The sequence below is a fragment of the Gambusia affinis genome, linkage group LG20 (assembly GCF_019740435.1).
Source record: "Gambusia affinis linkage group LG20, SWU_Gaff_1.0, whole genome shotgun sequence".
In the NCBI taxonomy this organism is placed as follows: Eukaryota; Metazoa; Chordata; class Actinopteri; order Cyprinodontiformes; family Poeciliidae; genus Gambusia; species Gambusia affinis.
Genome location: NC_057887.1, coordinates 14,422,518 through 14,443,195, shown reverse-complemented (window position 1 = coordinate 14,443,195; position 20,678 = coordinate 14,422,518). Strand labels below are relative to the sequence as shown.

Below are 20,678 nucleotides of genomic sequence, written 5' to 3'. Positions count from 1 at the left end.
TTTCCAAGGGAACCTGAGTGTGGTTAAGCAGAGGCCATAACTATACAGCTGCTGAATGTAGAGGTGTGGAATAAAAGCACTGCAAGGCAGAACAAAAAATAGATCTGAGCACAGCTAGTCTTGATTTAGGGAAAGCATCTCAATAAATCATAACATTATCAAATTCACCAATTCAACTGAAAAAGGTAAATATATAATATATAAACTTATTACATAAAGTGGTATACATCAATTGTTAATTCAGCTCATCTTCAAGAACAAAAAAAAAACAGTCAGTTTCTCAGAAAGCTGGAATATTATATAAGACTAATAAAAAAAGCGTTTTAATATAGAAATATTGTGCTATGACTCCTAAATGACAGATGTTCACATGTCATTGAATCCAGAAGGAGAGTAAGCCATAAAGCCAAGCGTATAAATGAAATGTTTAGTAGATGGAATATATGTTAGGATCTTCTAATTTACTAATATAAATCAGCAACTCTTATAGAGAAAAATTAAACTAATAAAACTGTATTAAACTTGGAAAAATGGTAACAAATTATCTTCACTGAACTTCTATGGTGCATTTCTAAAAGCAATCCATACAGAAAGAGCTCTTAAGATATGTATATGATATGCCTTAAGACAGGAAAGGTCCACATCAATCCGATTATATTCTCAGTGAAAATTGTGCAAAACAAGTGAAATTACCTTAGTTCTTTGGGGTCAAAGACCAGGTTGACGTCATTGACGATGGTAGGAATGTACTTTAAGGCAGCACCCTTCAGGAGATGAAGCAAAGGAAAAATTAGCCTAAATAAGACAAATATTTGGACAAATGTTCACTGGATCTGATCATTTTTATTGGTAAAGTGACAATAACTGAAAATCTAATGCAGTTTCTCCTTGCATTTCATCTAGTCTTGTAACTGATGGACATCAACGTCTCAAAATTATGATGATTTTAGTGGCCAATTGTTAAACACAATTTTTTTCTAAATCTTAGACCTGTTGATAGAGATTTACTCCAATTCAAATTTTTGTGAGGTAGTGAAAAGATTGGAATTGTTCGGTATGCAATGAAAAAGTCAGACATGGGTCGGATTTATCTGCTGTGTGAACGTAAACCAATCCACTGAGGTGTAACTAAAATAAAAGGGCATAGGGAATATAAACTTTTACCTATTTACTGTCCACGTTTTTACCTATGTTTGAAATAAATCAATAATCTAAGCTACAAATAGTTAAAGAGCACTCAGCTTACATCTATGAATGCTGTAACTTAAAAAACAAGACTGATAACAGAAAAAGTGGCATTTTTCTAACAGAAAAAATGTAAAACAAAGTACTGACTAGCAGTGCAGACTGTTATGTTAAATCTCTGCAAACATCGTGTAGAATTACTTTAGAGGGCAATTGTGTCCTTGTCATGGTATTTTCAAGAGACAGTAATGACACCCAACTGATATTCCATTTAATCTTCTCTAATCTTATCAGATCTGTTTTTACTTTAATATGCAAAATGTTTGCCCTCCAACCCTGTCTGCAGAAAAGCGAGGGGAACTTAATTTCTCAGAAGTTGTTTGTTTTGGCTCCAAATATAGCGCCATGAAAGCAGTTTTCTCGCTTTGTTCCCATCAGCAGCTCAAGTCCCACCTGCTCTAAAGTGTGGCTTCTAAGTCGCAGTGAAAAACCTTTGCTTCCGTTTGTTTCCAACAATCAGCGGAAGCATCTGTTGGTATGGGTTGATCAAAGTTTAAGTCTACTTGCGTGTCGATCGAGTTTCCGCACGAGTGTGTGCACGTCCGACCAGATGTTCTTTTTTTTTTCAGCGAGGTTTAAAGGGACTGCTCATTAGCTTCCACCTGCTACGATGCTTTCACAGAGAGGCAGCTTTGGGAAGAGACCAGGATTCCTCGCTTTCATGGCCGTTCCTCAAGATCAGTTTTTAATTTACTGACAGTAAAGCTAATATCTCACCCAATTACACAGCAACTGACTCCTAATTGACTCCCGAACTTTCCCTACGGTTGACTGGGCACATGGATCTACTGTAGGTGCTCCAAGGTGCATGCACCCTGTGATTATGTTATCTCTAAAAGCAGAGGTGTATGTGAGGTAAGCATATGTCAGCCTTTGAGAGAGACTGCACAGAATAATAATAATAATTAAAAAAAAACCACAAGCTTATCAGTTGGTTTGCAGTCTGGTGTCGCAGAGTTCAGAGAAAGAAAACAGTAAAATACATAAAATAATAATAAAAGAAAAAAAACAGAACACTTACAGGTAGGAGGAGGAAAGAAGAGACATAAATACCTTAAGCAGCAGCTAAAGAGGAGAGTGCCAGGGGAGACCCAGATATCAGGACAGGCAAGGTCAAAGTGAAACGAAAGGCAGAGCATCACAGACACGGATAGAGGAACAAACAACAGAAATCAACACATATATAAGCTGAGGATGCTAGAAAGATCTGAAAGGCTGCACAAAAACTAGTGAATTGTTTTGCTAACATGGCAGAGCTTTAACAATTTTTATCTACTTATGTCATTTTTATTTTACTAATAGAAAATAAGATTTTTTATGAGCTTTCTTATGCAAGGAGAATTTTTTTTTCAAATATGTTCATGTTGAAATCTAAATGAAGCAGCTATTAGAAAAATAAAGAACAAAGTAAGCTGGAAGCTTTTTACAACTATAAACTTTGACAGTGTTGGCAGAGGGTTAGGCTTAAATAGTGGAACTTCTGATAAAGTTTAATGACATATCAATTTTAAGTTGACCGTCATCAGGCTGAAAACGTACTGAATTGAACTCTCACATGTGCAAAGACACACAACAGCTTTAACACTGTAATTTTTTATTTATGTATTCAACAAAAGGTTGAATTTCTATAGGATGAATTGGGGAAGTAGCAGCAAGGTGCTGCTTCTAAAGCCAATATTCCTGTGACCATCAATATAAAAGCAGAGATTTTGGCAGTTTTCTGCTCCAGTGAATATATATATATATATATATATATATATATATATATATATATATATATATGTGTGTGTGTGTGGGTGCGTGTGTGTGTGTGTGTGTGCGTGTGTGTGTGCGTGTGTGTGCATGTGGGCGCGTGTTAAATATGGTGATGGCAGGGTTAATGTTTCTGCCAAAAAACATTTTGTATTACATCGGCCAAAAATCTGAGCTTTATTCATCATCTGACGGAACTTCTCTTCAGCTTTATTCCCAACCCGTCTGAGGTTTTTATTATTACTTGGGATTAAATTGCACACAGAAGGAGTAACCACAAATTCTCATTCACACTACATAATTACTGACTGCTTTTGTTGGTATGTTCAATAAAAAGGACTGAGATTTTTGGCAGTAATTCAGCAAAATGTGGAAAAGATTAAAAAGCGGGTGAAATTCCTGCTTCAGGAAAGTGAGGCTGGATGGCAGATTAGACTCCAGGGATGGGCAACTGGGGATTTTAAAGCAGATTATGTGGTACTTATACCTTTAGCAGGACCATGGAGCACTTAACACTCCTTAGAACAGCTTTTTATACAGATTAAATACTATAAATCTAAAATAACACTTAACCAGATACAGATATCTTATTTCGGGATTTTCTTTAACTCCAACACATTTAATGCTAACTAAAAAATTACTAATAACATATTTTTTTTAAAATGTCAGAAGTTACACATATTTGTTTTTGTGCAGTCTTCAACACAGAAAATAGAAAAAAAGGATTAAATATCCAGAAAATCCGAAGAGTGAAACATGAAAATAGCAAACAGAAGACAAATCTGTAAGAAGAAATCCTGATATCAGTGCCTAATAAGCTGCTGAGGGACAAACAGGACTCATGCATCTCCCCTCACAGAATATGTCATCCGATGCTAATCACTCCAGACTTATGTACTATTTACACAGCAGCAGTTATTTACTATTCATGCCACATTAGACACTTCCTGGCAGAGAGTTTGAGCGATAGCACACAGTTGGACTCGTGTGATAACAAGCCTACCTTCACCATGCCAGTGTTCTCTGAATTACTGTTCATCATGTTGTTAAAGGATGTGAAGAGGCTCCTCAAGGAGTTCATGAATTCGGCCTCGTCTTTGTTCTCGTAGAGCCTGCGAGGAGATGAAGCGGCGGGTTAGTTTGGCAGACAGTCGCTGGGGCCACTGTTTGTTTCAGCCCCCGCATAAACAGCCCCACCTGCACTGGGAACGGCGGGAGTCTGATGCTTCACTGTTAAATCATTAAACATTGTTAGCAGAGAAGCCCGCACGTGCGTTATCAATGCAAATACTCTTGGATCAGAACTCACAGACATCACTCCTGTTGCCAGATGGATTAGCATTTAAAACATGACAAGACCCAGAAGCCCCTACCTGCTGTCATGTGGAAACAGAAATCTGAAGAATTTAAGATCTATGCTCATATCTCTCTGGGAATATCAGTCAACAAAAAGGAGAGGAAATATCTGTGTTCATTCTTTGCTTTCTTATCTACAGCTGAGAGATTCACAACACACACTGTGATATATTTAAAGCCTCTCGTTTGTGTTACTTTTGATGATTATGGCTTAGAACTGGAGCTGAGAAACACTGATCTACCTCATTCAGATCTACCACATCTTTCCGCTCCACTAAACTTTCCATTAAAATGCTTCTGTACTGTTTGCTGGACAACTATAGAGTCAGCAGTCTGTTAGTAAAATTCAGTTCAATTAAAAATATGTCATTAATCACAGAGGGAAATAAAATTAAACCCCAATATCTTCAAAGATTTGTTGTGGATGCTGATGCACTGGAAAGGAAGAATCTTCAGCACTATCATTCTGGCAACAAATGACTGACTGAAAACCGGTGCTGTATAATTGTTCTGACATGCTAACAGTTCATATTCTGACATATTTCGCAGTAACATGTCCTGGACAATGCCATCAGTTGTTGGCAATAACTGATAAACCCATTTGCTTCTGCTGCTACTCTTTAAATCTGGCCATATGGTTGGAAAGCAAAGCGACAGAGTCAGGGATATGATCATTGACCATCTCTCTCTCTGTGTGAGAGAGAGATGGTCTCTCTCTCACACACAGAGAGAGAGAGACCATACACACACACACACACGCCTACACACACGCATGTGCACGCGCGCACACACACGCCTCCATATTTACATACATACATATGTTAGGTTTTATCAGCTGCTGAGAAAAATCATCAGCATATAAAATAAATATATCTGTCTGTAATTAATCTATTTGAATTTCTTTCTTCTTGAATTACTGAAATAAATTAACTTTTCAATGATATTCTAATTTACTGAGCTGCACTAATGTGTTCCTTCTGCTGGTTTGTTATTGGAAATTGTGCTAAATCCACAGTTTGTTTATTTCCCACTTACAGAGCTCATAAATCTTCCCAAACTGGTGATGAAGTTGGAAAAGCCAAAGCTCTACTTGCTGCAAAGTAATATAATCAAGGCTTATGAGTAGAACAAAAACTATATGGGATGACGGGGGAGGGGGAACTCTAAAGGCTATGGGTCAAAGACAGATGAACTGGTATAAGTACATTAGATTTCCCATGCTTTCTTCCATGCTGGTGGGTCTAGTGATGCTATAATATCTCACAGGGCTCCAGGCATTACATGGTATAGGAGAGTCACTGTTGAGGGCTTACAGAAATCATAGGATTAGAGCCGTGCGTCTCAGAGCTCCCTCTACAACAATTACTTAAAGCTGCTGCTCGCCCGCAGCACTGAAGAGCTCAGGGGGCTCTGGGCAGTCTCATGTCACTCTGTGATTAAGGTGCTCCTCTCCAATTTTACAGATATGTTCCACTAGACAGCATTAATAAAATAAAATAAATAAGACCCAGTCAATGGAGACTTGGCACCTGTACATCAATGGCTGCAGAGTGAGAGCTTCAACTAACCCAATTTTCCACATTAGGAAGAATTTTGACTTTGTTTCTGCTCCGGCACACACTCTGAACATGTGAATTAGAGGGCATTGTGTCCTCCAGACATTGGGCAGGAAACCAATCAAACACTGCACACTCAATTAGTCCAGGATCATACATCATCCCACCAACAGCTTCTTTCTGTCACACTACAACCCCATCTTCCATTTAACATCCCCAAAACCAATTATAAATAGATCAACAGAAATGACTAAAATATCATTTAGTTTTGCCTGTTTGAGCTTTATTCTGACTGCAGCCATAAAGAAACTGAAGGTGCATGACATTATGTTGATGGATACATGAGTTCACCGTCATCCAATAATAGAATTGATTGTTCATCAATCTATTTATGCCTTTCGTAAATTTTACATTCCCAAATTTCATTTGCTTCAGACATCAAGGTAAATGCTTCCTGTTTAGGTCAGTTACGATTTCTAATATTTTTTTCAGCATTTGGAGAATTTTACTTCAACTTGTTTTAGTCAAAAGTTTACATAAATATTTCTGTGGTATTTGTTTATCCTGTGTGTCTCTGTGTTGCCTTGTGATGGACCTGCCTAAGGTGTACCCCTCCTCTCACCCAATAACTGCTTGAGATATACATTATAAGCCTAAAAACCTCATGCAAACCACTAAAAAGTAAACTTAGATTCATTTTTTATTGGTGCAATTAAAGCTTTAATGAAAAGTTAGGTGGCCTGAGGATATGCTGCAGTGCAAACTGAGCCCAGCAGGATTGCAAAACACATCAGATCTGTGGCCAGCAGGGTGAGCAAGAATAAATCGACTCGCATTAATACATGTAGCAGTTTATTTTCTATCAGCATTAGATAAAAAAAAAAAAAAAACTATTTAAAAGTAATGCTGTTTATATTGTGCATTATTTCTATCCTACTATATTTTTTATTACACAGCATTAAGTGGAAACTGACATGGTTTTCAAAGCTGAGCTGCCTTAATTTACTAGCTGCTGGAATATAAAATGTTTGGTTTGCCAAGACGACATTATTTTTTCACACATTAACTAATAATTAATCAATTAATTAATGCAATACACTATATTAGTATTAATGCCCCAATACTCACTGGTTGAAGAGAACTCTGGAGCGCACAATGAACTTGAAGATGTATTCCAGAGCCTTCATGGCCATCAGCAGCTGTTCTGTCAGCTTCTCAGCATTCTCCACATAGTTCTTCAGAACTTTGGTCAGTTTCCTGCAAGCATGATACATAGTAACTTAAAGATTACATGCAGTGGTTTATTTTTTTTACAAACAGATGAGCACAAAAAAAATAAAAAAAATAAACACCAGGGTAGTAATCTATGGATTTTCTGAGCAGTATTTCCAAAAACACAGTTTTTAAATAGCACAGTTAAGAAAAATACCACTAATTTTGATTTGTGTGTAGATGAGGTGATGACATCACAAAAGGAAAAAAAAGGAGCTGATCAGCTGGCATTGGTAAACATTATAGGTGGCAAAATGTTAAAATCGTTTCAGGAGGAATTTGTAAAATACAAATGGATGTATTTAAAGGAACTCTAATCATGAGTGTTAAGCCTCATCTGAGAAATTGTGGAAGTTTGTTTTGGGTGAATTTATTCTAGGTTAAATGAAGTTTTACAGCCAAAAAGCTGGCTGTGAGGTGCTGCTCTGTAGGTAACAAACTGTATCTAAAGTGAGATTGATTTTGTAGCAAAGTCTGACTGGGGCAGACTGTTTCTGTTTCTGAAACAGAAAACACTTGCAGAAAGAAAAATAAACTTACGTGTAAGCCAGTGTAGCACTGAAATGCTTGCGAATGTAGGTTTCAAGAACGGGGTTAAAGTGCTGGAACTTTCTGTCTGCTATAAGTCCAATTATGAACACCTGTCAGGGAACAAAAGACACTCATTAAAATGTAGAACCATGAATCTCGTAATGAAGCACACCAAACATTACCTGTCTTACTCAATATGTTGAAAGAGACGAGGAAATTACACAAGATTGGCTTGGAGCAGAAAGCTATTTTCTCTCAATTCCCTTGGCCGATGATAATCTAAAACCCCCAAATAACACAATTTATCAGAAAGAGAAAAACTCTCTTCAGAGATGAACCTCCAGCTGTAGTCCAATGCCACACGAGATGGAATTCAGCATGATACTCAGTTATGTATTAAAAGCAAAATATACTGCATTTCGCAGCAAACAAGATGTAGTATGAGATCAGTTCTTTCAGAGTTTTGTAAAAACGTCTGACACGACTTGAAGAAAAATCTGACCCCTCTGATACAAATCTATGTAAAATTTAATCAGAAATCCTAGTTTTTTGGTTTTTTTAAAAGGTTTTAGTGGCTCTAGTGGCCTTTATTTGATAGTTAATTGACAGGAAAGTGGGTAATAAGAGAAGGGGGAAGACATGCGGCAAAGGTCGCCAGGCCGGAAATCGAACCCGCGACAGCCGCGTCGAGGACCAAGGCCTCCTTATGTGGACTGTGCTTAACCCTTGCGTCACCACAGCACATCAGAAATCCTAGTTGTTTTAAAATGGATTTAAAATGGACATTTGTAACAACTACAAAGCTAAAGCAGTACTTGACAACAACAGGCAAAACTTAAATGAATTATTGAAAAGTTTAACTTTTTCCAGATTTCACTTAAAAGCATTAGTGACATTGTATTAATTCAGTAGTCACACATTTTATACTTCTAGTTTAGCTAAATTTGATTATTTGCGGCTTTTCTGATAAGTCCAATGCCACAAAACATTTTTTTTTATCCTGAATTTTAATACAGAGATTATATGTTTGCATCTTTAAGAAGACAAACAAGACAAATGGTTATTTACACCGCCAATAAAATTATAAGCCACAAAAGACCATTGCTAAAGATGTTGGCTGGTCATAAAACTCTGCATCCAAGTGTATCGATGTAAAGTTTAGTGGAAGGAAAAAGTGACAATGGCAGCCTGTGTGTGATGCATTTGTGTTTGCACAGAAGGTGTGGAGAGTATTCCAAATTTTTTTAACAGACTTTGCTTCACAATTCTCTCATAGATACAGTTATCCCTTTTCATGCAACTTTTTCTAGCATATTTTTTACAAAAATATATTCCACCATATTTTAAATGTATGACTGCATAAGTAATGTTGTTTCTGTTGAAAACAAGCTATTTAATATACAACAGATCTTTTTGGAGATCAAAATGCATTACAAGCAGTGGAGGGATGTCCGCCAAAGGGCATTTGAGCACATGAAATGTTTCACAACATTTATTATTTGCATGTGGGCCACAAATGTATTCCAAGTGTTTATTTCCACTGACAGGATCTCTATCATAAATTATGTTGTGTTCTTCGTTGTGTAGTCTGTGCTTACCAAGGCATCAAACACCAATGTATCAAAAGTGTCACTGTCAGAATTTTCCATCATTATGTTGAAGAGAGCATCCAGAGTGTCTTGCAGAAACTAGAAAGAAAGAAAAGCACCAGAGGTTAACAAAAGGAAGCATTAAATGCAGATAATAACAATTTACTTCAACTAGTCAGCCTAAAACGGTCTAATATCTAAACAGAAGACACAATTTTACCGTTACTTTAAATATCTAAACTCATGTTAATTATTTACAATAGAATAACTAAGAAGTTCACACAACCCTATTTAAGCGTCCGGTTATTTAAGTGTCAGGTTATTGTAACCTTTTAGACATTTCGATAATGTGTGAAAGGTTTAGTCAGAGTTAGGAAAAGGATTGACAAGAACACCTGTACAACTACTAAGGGCAATGGGCAAAAAATAATAATAAAAGGCAGCAAGTCATTGCAGAAAATTATAGAAATTTACAACAGCAAAAATTGTTACAGAAAAAATTACTATTTGTAATATTATGTATCTAATATATTATATTATTAAGACCAGAAAAGCTGTTGATGCGTGGCATTTTTGTGGCAAATATTTGTGCAAATAGTGTAAAAAACATTTTAATTAAGGTTATGATCATCTCAAACCATTTCTTAGCTACAACACAGCAGCAGAGATGCTAACACACCTTTAAATCATTTAGTGGACAGACCCGTTAACTGCAAGTACAAATAATAAGATCCATATTTAGAGACATTCCCATTTTCCTGTAGTAAATGCTTTTTACATATAAAATTCAATCAGTAGCCTGTTTTAGGATAAAACTGTTAAATTAACGTCACATAACCTAAACCAGCACAGAGAGGTTGGTGTCTTGTGTTTCATTCCTCTGTTGTCTGATGAAGAAATACCTAAAGGGGGCGCAAGAGTGAGCCTCATTTTAAACACAAGGCCCTTAGTCTATTGGCTCAAAATATAGTGACAATATCCGGTGTTCTTCATTCGCAATTTGACTGGGTGGAATAGGGTCATAAAATCAACAAAAAAAGAGTTTTAAACATTTATACAGAATAATGAGGAAATTATACAGTTAGCAGCTGAACTCTGTACACTCCATGCTCCCCATTAGCGCCTCTTTACAGCCATGAAGACAAGCTGGTGTGGCTCAACTAAGAATGTAATAATTTTTCTGTCAGCAGAACCTTCAGAAACACAGACTATACATATTCTTTCTCTCTGCTTGCTCCATTAACTGAGCCATTTCTGAGAACAGTTGTAAAAAGTGACAGAAACACAACAATCACTGTATTGTGCTTGGTCTGTCACTGCTGGATGTAAGAGGCTAATCATGTTGTCAGTGAGAAGCAAACGTAACACGCAGAGCTGGGAGCTTAAACCAGCGTTCGGACATTTTTTTAGCACCAGATTCCACATTTTTCCAAACTTACATCATCTGAGCTTATTTTTAAGACTACAAAAGAACAAATTACCCACAAATGAATAAATTCGCCATTAATTTATTTAAAAGTACTTATCTCAAAGTCATGTTAACATTTAGACTTAATGATATGAAATTAGTCTATGGATACTACTTTCAAATGAGACAGATATGAAAATCTGGGAAATACTTAAATTCTGCCCCTTTCCTGACTCACTTAGGTTTAGTAAGGGTAATATTAGAAGAGTCATTCATTTAAAAATTCCCCTGATCTGTTATTTATGCACTGCATGCTTTGAACAATATATGTCAATATACGTCAAGTATTAAAAGAAAAACTGTACTTCATTAAAAAACAGCGAACTAAAGGCAATGTGACATTTTGAAAAGACTGAGTGCTAATAATAAAAATCCTTTATTTATTGACTGTTTTAAACAGGAAAGATAGTTAGAGTTCCACAGATACTCTGTGATCTGAAGGCATCCAAACAGCCCATCCTAAAGCATTCGGTGCAACGTGATTTATTCATCTGCCCCATGTTGAGCACTTAAAATGGCATGACTATGAATCTGACAGTGAGTCATCTTCCCTTTTATAAGCAGGGTTTGGTGCTGTGTACTGCCTCCTCACTAGGAGACTTAGAAAATTGTAAAAAGACAATCTGATCCCCCCGACAGGGAGAGAAAACTGAAGTGAAATTGCTGCCAAGAAGCTGTCACTTTCACGGCTACTTAAGATTGGTTTGTGACTGGATTGTTTATTTTGCTAGATGTCAGGATACTTAGGAAGTAGAAAGCCCACAAGAAATTCAAACATCTTCCAAAATCAAATAAATATAAAACAATGAAGGCATCCGATTTAGCTCTGACCTTCACGACTTCACCACCGTCCACCTTCATCAGCTGACAGAGGTTCTGCTGCAGGAGGCTGGTGTTGGAGCGCCACTTCAGCAGGCCGAGCAGGTCGACTGGAACAAGCAAATAGATATCATGTACGAGCAGAATCCATTGTTTTTATCCAACAACCAGTAACAAAACATGGGAAAAAGTTATCTCCAAGGGTTGTCAAAGCTGAATGAATTAAAATGAATGAGTCTGGGATCCAAATGCAAATTTCACTAAATGCAATGTTTCTCAATTTACCAGATAGCTTATTCTAAAGGGGATAATTAAATATTAGAACAAATGAATAAGTCACGATCTGATTAATTACATTCATTTGGTGGATGATCAAATTAAAGGCTTAGAAAATACATTTATGTCAGCTCATTATGAAACCATTTATAACTGGACCAAGAGACAATCTCAGTGTATACAATACCATCTTACAAGCTTAGAGAAGCCCTGCCAGCTACATATTAGGAAGATTTGTGGCTGGCAGGGTCACATATCAGCTCCAAAACAAAAAAAGCCTGCAAGAGCAGCAACTATAAACACAGCAAGTTATTGTTATGGTCACTATCTCAACTGACCACTTATAGGATCATTTATTCCATTGACATTACAAGATCAAAGTGTTTAATGTCTGCCTCTAGATGCAGCTAGTTTTATTGGCCAAAGTTAAAAGCACTCAGTGATAATTATACTTTACTGAGATAACAAAATACATTCACAAATATATAGTATTTGTGAACAAACAGAGCTCAAATTCAAATATTAAACTCATTGAATCAGACTGTAGTTACTGTAACAAACACGCCATTCTCAGTAAACAAATGTTTTTATATCTGTGAGCCACGTCAAAATGTTAGCATTTATGGGGGCCCTTGAAGGTCTGGGAGGCTTTCAGCGGCTGCTTAGTTCAGTTCTGCCTTGGGCCTGCTCTAAATGTGACCAGCATTAAATAGTGTTTTAAAATTTTATATATATATGATTGTGTAGGGTTGTGTATACACGGTCCATCCTACCGATATCTCTGGCACCATCATCCCTTGCAGTTCTGTTTCGGCTGGTTATTGGTAGAGTCAGTCAAGCATGGGAGCATAGAATGGATATCTACCATCTGGACACAATGGTCTGGCCAGGTGTCCAGGTATCATCCTCTCCAAAAAGACATGGATTTGGAAATCGATAGAATAGCTCCATAGAGACGCGCACTGAACACAATGAGGACAACTCATTGGCAGTTTAGGGCCTCGGGGGAAGTGCTGGCCAAATTGGCTAAATGTTAGGAAAATCGCTCTTGTTTTTAAAAAAATGAAGGGAAAAAAAAAAGGAACACTGAGCACCTTCAACACCATCTGTTTCATAAAAGATGCTTCCACAGGACACCACATTTAAAATATTAGACCAAACTGGCAGATGGAGGGTGGTGGGTTAATTAATTTCAGCAAAATCCGTTACAGTGTCACTGCACAGCTTAAATGCAAATTACTTCCCATTAACACATAATTAATGTTTATGAAACATCTTGCTTCACAGAACGATTTTTGTCATCCGCTGAACAAATGCATGGATTAAACAGTGGTGTTTATTCATGAAAATCAACAACTCCTAAAAGAACTCCACAAAGATGATAGAGCAATTTAAACATATATTTCCTCCTTTTAGTGAGTTTTGATGGGAACACTGCTTTTCAGTTAAGGTGAAAACGGTAGAAACTCTCACAGAGCCACGTTCTCTCTAAGTGCTGCTACCATCAGTCCTCCTACATGAAGCCAACCATGCTGGAAATACCCAGGGAACCAACCAGCAGCCACTTCACATCAGCTTCCTACACGGAGAGACCGTCTGCATCAAACCAGCTTAATTAAAATGAGAATTTCATCTCTCCTGTGGGCATCAGTGATGAAGTGTCATGTGTATAAAGCAAGCAGACTGTTGATAGGGGCACTGAAGTACTCGTTTTTCCTCCCTTTGCATGAGTCAGGACAAACCCTTTTGAGACCAACTAGTTAGAAGTGGGGAGGATATTAATTGGGTTAAAAAAATGCTTCACAGTACAGGAAGGATGAAAATACAGGGGGTATTTATCTGAAGCTCAAAGTAGAGTTAAATTATTTTTTTCCGATTTGTGAATTGTTTCATCTATTAACTTCTAGTGTGAGAAAATTATTTTTAAACTAATTTCTAAATTAAATGATCATTTCTGAAAAATGGCTCCTTGAATGTGAACTTTACCTTTAAACTGTCTCTTTTTCCTGGGCGCTCCAAGCGACCTTGTATGTAGTTGTAGTAAAAGCAAAGTACTTGTCCACACCGATACAGCAGTGCAATTAAATAAATGCATTGGTCAGTTTAGATTTTGGCTCAAAACTATTTAAACTTTCTAAAAAAGTATTATTTTTGTGTTTTTTTATTTTCCAAAGGTTTTATTTTGCATGGTTTCCAGATTAATGCACACTTTGTTCCCTTGTAAAGTGTTTAAAAAGTCAACACTAGTGAAGACGGTGGAAAGAGGAACAGGAAAGCAGCAAAATGCAGGCAGGAATCAACACTTGGTCTGCCTGAAACGTCCTGCAGCAAGAAGGACTATTTTCTAATTTACTGAATGTTTTTTTTTTTTTTCAAACCAAGAAAATTTGCTTGCTTAATTACCCTGTTTTTTTTTTTTTTTTATTATTATTTTTTTTTTTTACTTAAATATAAAAATTCTAAATTATGTTATTTTATTATAAAATTTTGAATTTTAAATTTTAGGTAATTTTTAAACATTTTATTGGCAGTTCACTTTTATGAAGCTGAAATTTCTTATTAAACAACCTTTTTTTCTGGGCTTTTCACATCTATCTGTGCCAAGGCTGTCTGATCACATCCACCTACTGGTGCCCTGCAAATCAACACCACAAAGAGGTGCAGAATAAAGGAATGCGTCTACTCAAAAGGGGCACATTCAGATGTGCACGATGCTCCAGTGTTCAAACAGCAATTTGGCTTAATATTAATATTGTAAACTTTACATTTTTGTAAATATTTTTCTATTCAATTTCAGATTTTGTTTTTTTCGCAACTTCTCACAGATGTTCAATTCTGACAAGCCGACTTGAATGATCTGAAACATATGTACCTCTATAAATTGCATAAGATTTTATTTAGTGGGGTTATAGCATAAAGAAGGTTGAATGCAAATGCAAAACAAACCTTGTAGATTTTTATAAGTAAAGAAATTTGAAAACCATGTATTATGTTCATTTATGCATTATTTTTGAGTTATTCTAATTCATAAAATTTGGTCCAAAAGAGAAAAGGTTCAGGGTCTATGTGGGTGAATGGATTGTGCTAAAGCTTTCTTGCTCAACAAGTGCAATACAAGAAAAATTGATTGACTGCCAGAATACAGCTTTTACCCCATTAGCCATCTTGTAAGAAGAAGAAAAAGACAAGATTACCAACCTGGAATTGTTCTAATCAGAAGCTACAGGTCAACATTACAGAAAACAATTTAAAATAATAATTTTACTCATCAGCCACATGTAATCAATGTGAGTTAGTCACTGCTTTTGTAGCTGAGACTGTTCACACCCTTACATCACCACCCTCTGAGCGGAGTAGGAGGGCACTCAGTCAACTGTATTTAAATGACAACTTATACCACAGACTAAACTTAACAAGTCTCGGCGGGGATATTACCGCAGCAGAATGGAACATCCCTTCCCCAACTTGCACATGATGTAAAGAAGCATTTTCACAACAAAATTTTTCCCTTGTGCTGGGGATCTAATCAAATTGCATTCTCTCGTCCGCAGTGGCCTTATTACCGGAACTTCATGAACCTCAGTTTAGCTTTCATCCCAAAGTTGCAGCCAAGCAACAATGACAAATGTGTTTTTTTCTTCTCCTTTCTTCTATTTCATTATATTGCCTACATGAGCCACAAGGTCAGTGTAGGTTCTTACATTATTCTGGATCCCAGCACAGATGGGATATCTGCCTGACAATGAAAAAAAACAAAAAAATTTTTTTAAAGCACTGCTGACGATGATATCCATAAATAAGGTTTATTACAGCGGCATCAAGGTTATTGCACATTTTTTCTGGAAAAATTTCGTCCTTTTCCCCGAAAAGTTTGTATATGATGTAGATTCCTCTTTGAGAAATCTTTATTTATAAACAGAGGAATGTCTGACTCAGGTTTTGGATGAATGGGAGAGTATAAGAAAAACATACAAGGTGAGCAAGACACTGAGGGTTCTGTTTAAATGAACTAGAGGCATCTGACCGCTCAGACAGAGAAATAGCTCTTTACACAGTCTGCACTGAGACAACAGTAGTGTTATGAACACACCCTGGAAATGCCAAAGCATCCAAGAGGGTTTATATTGATGCCTGCAGGGATTTATAAACATGTCTGAAAGCTGGTGGGAAAACAAGATGCCAGAATCCTTAATCCGTGAGCCAAAGGGCAGAGATGGGGATTTCCTTAGCTTAGTAAGTGTAGATTTTCTCAGAACCATGGGACATTCGGGGGAGAGAAAAAGAAACACCGACAGACTGGCAGTAGTAAACAGAATAAATCCAAAGATTATTCAGCAAAAAATGGATTTAAAACAACTGGCTGAAACTGGACAATGCAGGCAGGATGAGGGGGAGAATCCCTTTTTTGAGTCCAAAAATGTATCTGAAAACATACTGTTTGTGCAGCCAAAACAAGTTAGTAAGAGCTTAGTGAGACTGTCAGGAATTTAGCTGCCGAATCCTATATTCTAAAGATATGGATCGAAATCAAAAAATTTTAATGAGGGAATCTAATTTAACTGAAGCAAAGTTCACCTATCAAGTAGAATATTCTTGATATTTGCTCAATTAAATCCTTTAGTTTAAGCCATTGATTACAGAGATGATGTGTTTACTTTGTTTCCAACAATGATAGAGCATTGAGACATTTTGAGTGCCTTACCGTTCTGTGTCAGTTTGGTGGAGCAGACCAGGGTGGCGATCTGGAAGGAGTCCTTGCTGATGGTGCAGGTCCCGAGGTTGTGGGCATTTTTGCCAGTGGTGGCGTAACCCTTCTCCTCCAACTCCAGCTTAGTGGAGGGAAGGCTTAGGTAAAAGGAGGAATCCTCCAGCTTCTTAACTTCTGCCTGGTTTTTAATGATAAGACATGGATAAGTTTCTCAATAATAATAAAAAATTGTGTGTGTATGTGTGCCGTGGTTTAAAGCTGCTAGTTTTTAGAGGTTTTTTTAATAAAAATGTGTTTCTCAAACATTAACTTGACATCGTTAAGTATGTTAAATCTGTTATTTTCACAATTCTTCTTGCTGCTGAGTCAGTCAAAGACAGAGCAGACACAGAGCAGTGCAGCTTCAAAACTGTCAGAGGATGTTTTTGCATTTACCTTGTACACAATGAGATCATGCTCTCCATCCCTCAGAGTGGTCCCATCATACCGCATGAGTTTAACAAAAGACAAGGCAAAGATTTTCTCTGATTTATCTTTGGCTGTAGAAGGATAAAAAAGATTAAAAAAAACAACACATGAATAAACAGAAATCTGACAGATATTGATGATGTTGCGCCAAAGAGTTTGTGTTTCTCGTGCAAATTTGCAAACTAACACGCCAAATCTCAAAGACATGTGCATACAATCTGTTTATATGAATGCGTGCTTAGTTGAGAAAGATTATGCAAAGCAGATTCCACAGCAGAAAACTATTAGGAACTGCTGATTTTACAAGCAATAAACAAACCATCAGGACAACAAAAGAGATCATCTCAGCTCAACAGTACCTCACTCAAAAGAAGTTGCTATTCAAACTTTTCCCAAGTCTTAGTGGATCCTACACTTGTGTCTTTCCACAAACTTTTTGTTTTTCTCCCAAAAAATAAAACTAGTCAGACACACAGAGAACGTATTAGTATGGGTTGCGCTTGGCAGCAAAAAAGACTGGCAGATGCAAATTCAAGTTAAAATATTCAGTCTCTGCTCGACAATGAGCTGCAAAAAATATGAAACATCAGAAAAGAACAGTTTGGGTCAAAGCATATTGCGTGTTTTTCTTGTTAGTATACTAACAGCTAATAGTGAGTGAGAGAAACGCCTGCAAACAGCTTGAGTTATCCTGTTAGAATGAAGAAAAGGTGAAAACTCCTCTCTCGCACACCAGTGTATTGCGTGCTGCACAAACAAGGAAGAAAATTATGATTTTGTCCTCTAACCAAGCATTTGGATAGAACCACATTTCATCATGGTGAATCAACAAGCTCAAATTTACTCACAGAGAGACGCAATTCATCAAAATATGTCGTATTCTATCTGCATAAATCCCTTCATTGGTTTTGCTGCCTGCATCTCCAGCTATGAATAATTGCTGGGCAGTGAGGAACCAGTGGAGGGAAAAACGCTGTGTGGATGCCTCCCAGTATTACATGATGTACATGCATGCATGTACTGAATGCCAGTACATGCATAAATACTGGCATTCTAGGGGCTTTCCCCCATTTTAGAACTCCAAAAAAGTGACAGACCTACACAAAGCTGTGCATATTTGGGAAGCTTACATGGTTTTCAATCTCCTACATTTAAAAACCTCAAAAGTTTGTCATTCACTGCACTTACAGTTGCAGGTTTCTCTGGGTAAATTATAGTCTGAAACTCTTGCTCATTCTTCTTCCCATATCATCTCAAGCTGTTTACGGATGTGGAGCACCTCTAAACATCACTGTTCAGGTTTTGTCACAGATTCTCAATTGGATTTAGGTCTGAACTTTGACTGGAACATTTTAATATAAATTTGCTTTAATCGAAATGAGGAGTATGAAACCTGCAACTCCACAGCTGTATGAGTTGTCACTTGGACATAAAATACAGATCAGCAGGTAAAGGAATTGTAAGATTGTAACCTAAAACTAGGAAATCTCCAATTTTCCAATAAAACTAATTATAAAAAAATATATATCTATAAAAGTTTAATAGGCTTTTCTTTTTTTCAAGTCAAAGAATTATATTTGAGACGGCATGCCCGTTTGTCCTCGTCTTTGGATGATATAAACCATTCCATTGTAGCTCTGGCTGTATGTGTGCCGTCAACATCCTGCTAGCTACCTGCTGGATTCTTCAATCTTCTTTGCAGTTTCTGATTGCCTAGTTTATTCTTAAGCTCCCAGAGCAGGGGTGCTCAAGTCCAGTCCTCGAGAGCTACCATCCTGCAACTTTCAGATGCATCCCCACGCCACACACATGAATCAAATGAATGGCTCGTTAGCAGGTCTGTTCAGAGCTGATCCTGATCTGTTGGAGTAAGCATGCAACTAAAAGTTGCAGGACGGTAGTTCTCGAGGACTGGACTTGAGCACCCCTGTCCTAGAGAGTCACCAACACATTACCAAACCTCTGAGGGCTTCACAAAAAAACTGAGAATATTACACACAAGTGGACTCTATTTTTGGCTTCACTTTCTTTCTACTTCACGTTCATCTGCACCTTTGTGTGGGTTTATCAATGACATAAATTCCCATACAGTCCACTTTTCTCCCATGCGGACAGCGTAACACATTTTAATGATAGATGAAAAGCAAGTGAAAAGATGGCAGCTGTGTCCTGCAGCTGAGGTGTGGTTTGTGAATGCTTCCATATGTCTGATGAGGCCTGACAATGTTACAGTGGTAGTCTGAGGCGCTGTGTGAGAGCCGGCCTTATTCTCAACAGAGAGCGGACTCAGAATAGAGAGCGCATGAACTCCACTAGTGGCCTTGATGAACAGCTCTGTCACTCTGTGTTCCCACAAAATGCTCAGCACTTGCAAGGAGCACAGGAGAGGAAGCAGGAAGGACACAACATGACAGCAGAGGCGCACATTTCTAAGTGCTGGCAGACCATCTCTGTGCTTCTTATCTTCAGAAAGGAAAATGAACTTTCCCCAAAAGAAAACATTGCACATATCTAAAGCTAATGTAGACCCCGCATTATGTCTCAAAGGGTTCTGAATGAGATACTGAAGAGTACGAAGAATAAATTCTGTGAATAAAAAGTATTTAAGGTTTTTATACAAAAACATTTAAATATCCTACATTCAAAGTTCTGGAAGTATAAAAATAAATCTGTTTAAGATAAACTAAACTGAAAGCAATAGAATACGAATATTTCACCATATTTGGAAAGATAAACTTTATTTAAACAACATTTAAAGTTAAGACAGTCCATAAATTTCAGAAAAAATAAAAGTCATGCAATGCCTTTCAAAAGTATTCATACTCTTCACATAACAACTAGAAAGTAAAAGGTAATTTGTTGGCATTTTATGCGATAGATCAAGTGGAGGGAAAATGATGCATGTCTTTCGAATTCTTGCAAATAAAAATCTGAAAAGTAATAGTGCATATTTGTATTCAGCCCCTGAGTCAATACTTGCTGCAAATACAGCAGAAACTGTTTAGGGATATGAATACTTTATTTTGTGGAGACTGAGATTTTCACAGTGGGGATTATGCGTTTTGGGTCTTCTGTCTGAACATGTCAGCTTTGGTCTGATTTGATCTCAGTACCTTCTTCCACATGAAAGTCTTGAGGCAAACCAGGAAACTGGACTGCTTCTAGTTTTCTTTAAACAATGCAACTCTTTCACAAAGAACAGATAAGTGAAGAGGCTAAGTAATACTTGCACTGTCAGGAAATTACTAAACTTGAGCTGTAAATCTCTGCAGTTCCTCCAGAGGTAGCATTGGGTTCTCAGCCTCTTCTAATGCATTTTTTGCCCAGTCAGTTTAGATGAATGATAATATATTGGTTTAAAGTTGTCCAAACTCTTTAATATTAGATGATAAACTGTATAAGGCTGTATGGCATGTTCAAAGCTTTATAACTTTACCTTGTTTTAAACATCATAATTTTAAACCTGACCTTTCTGTTGTGTTCTTTTATCTTCACGATTGATCACTAGAAAAACTCAGGTTTTGACAGAACAGCTGGATTTACAATGGGATTAAATTACACACCGGTAAAGTTAATTTACCACTTAGTTTTCTTCTCATAGAAATTTGTTATACTGGATTTTCTTTGGGTGTAGCATG

At 37.1% G+C, this 20,678-nt stretch overlaps 1 protein-coding gene across 4 annotated transcripts in view; it reads right to left on the bottom strand.

Annotated features, from left to right (window-relative positions):
- Window positions 1-20,678, bottom strand: part of dock1 (dedicator of cytokinesis 1) — a 221,114-nt gene that overhangs the window by 136,259 nt on the left and 64,177 nt on the right. For 2 of the 4 annotated variants that reach the window (XM_044103786.1, XM_044103788.1), the window contains exons 17-25: window positions 17,008-17,111; window positions 16,567-16,750; window positions 11,601-11,698; window positions 9,311-9,400; window positions 7,722-7,822; window positions 7,038-7,166; window positions 4,001-4,109; window positions 2,299-2,310; window positions 694-764 (exon numbers count right to left, since the gene is read on the bottom strand). In XM_044103786.1, coding sequence (XP_043959721.1) covers window positions 694-764; window positions 2,299-2,310; window positions 4,001-4,109; window positions 7,038-7,166; window positions 7,722-7,822; window positions 9,311-9,400; window positions 11,601-11,698; window positions 16,567-16,750; window positions 17,008-17,111 — 898 coding nt within the window. The remainder of the gene's footprint in view (window positions 1-693; window positions 765-2,298; window positions 2,311-4,000; window positions 4,110-7,037; window positions 7,167-7,721; window positions 7,823-9,310; window positions 9,401-11,600; window positions 11,699-16,566; window positions 16,751-17,007; window positions 17,112-20,678) is intronic. The other 2 variants (XM_044103787.1, XM_044103789.1) reach the window with 1 other exon arrangement.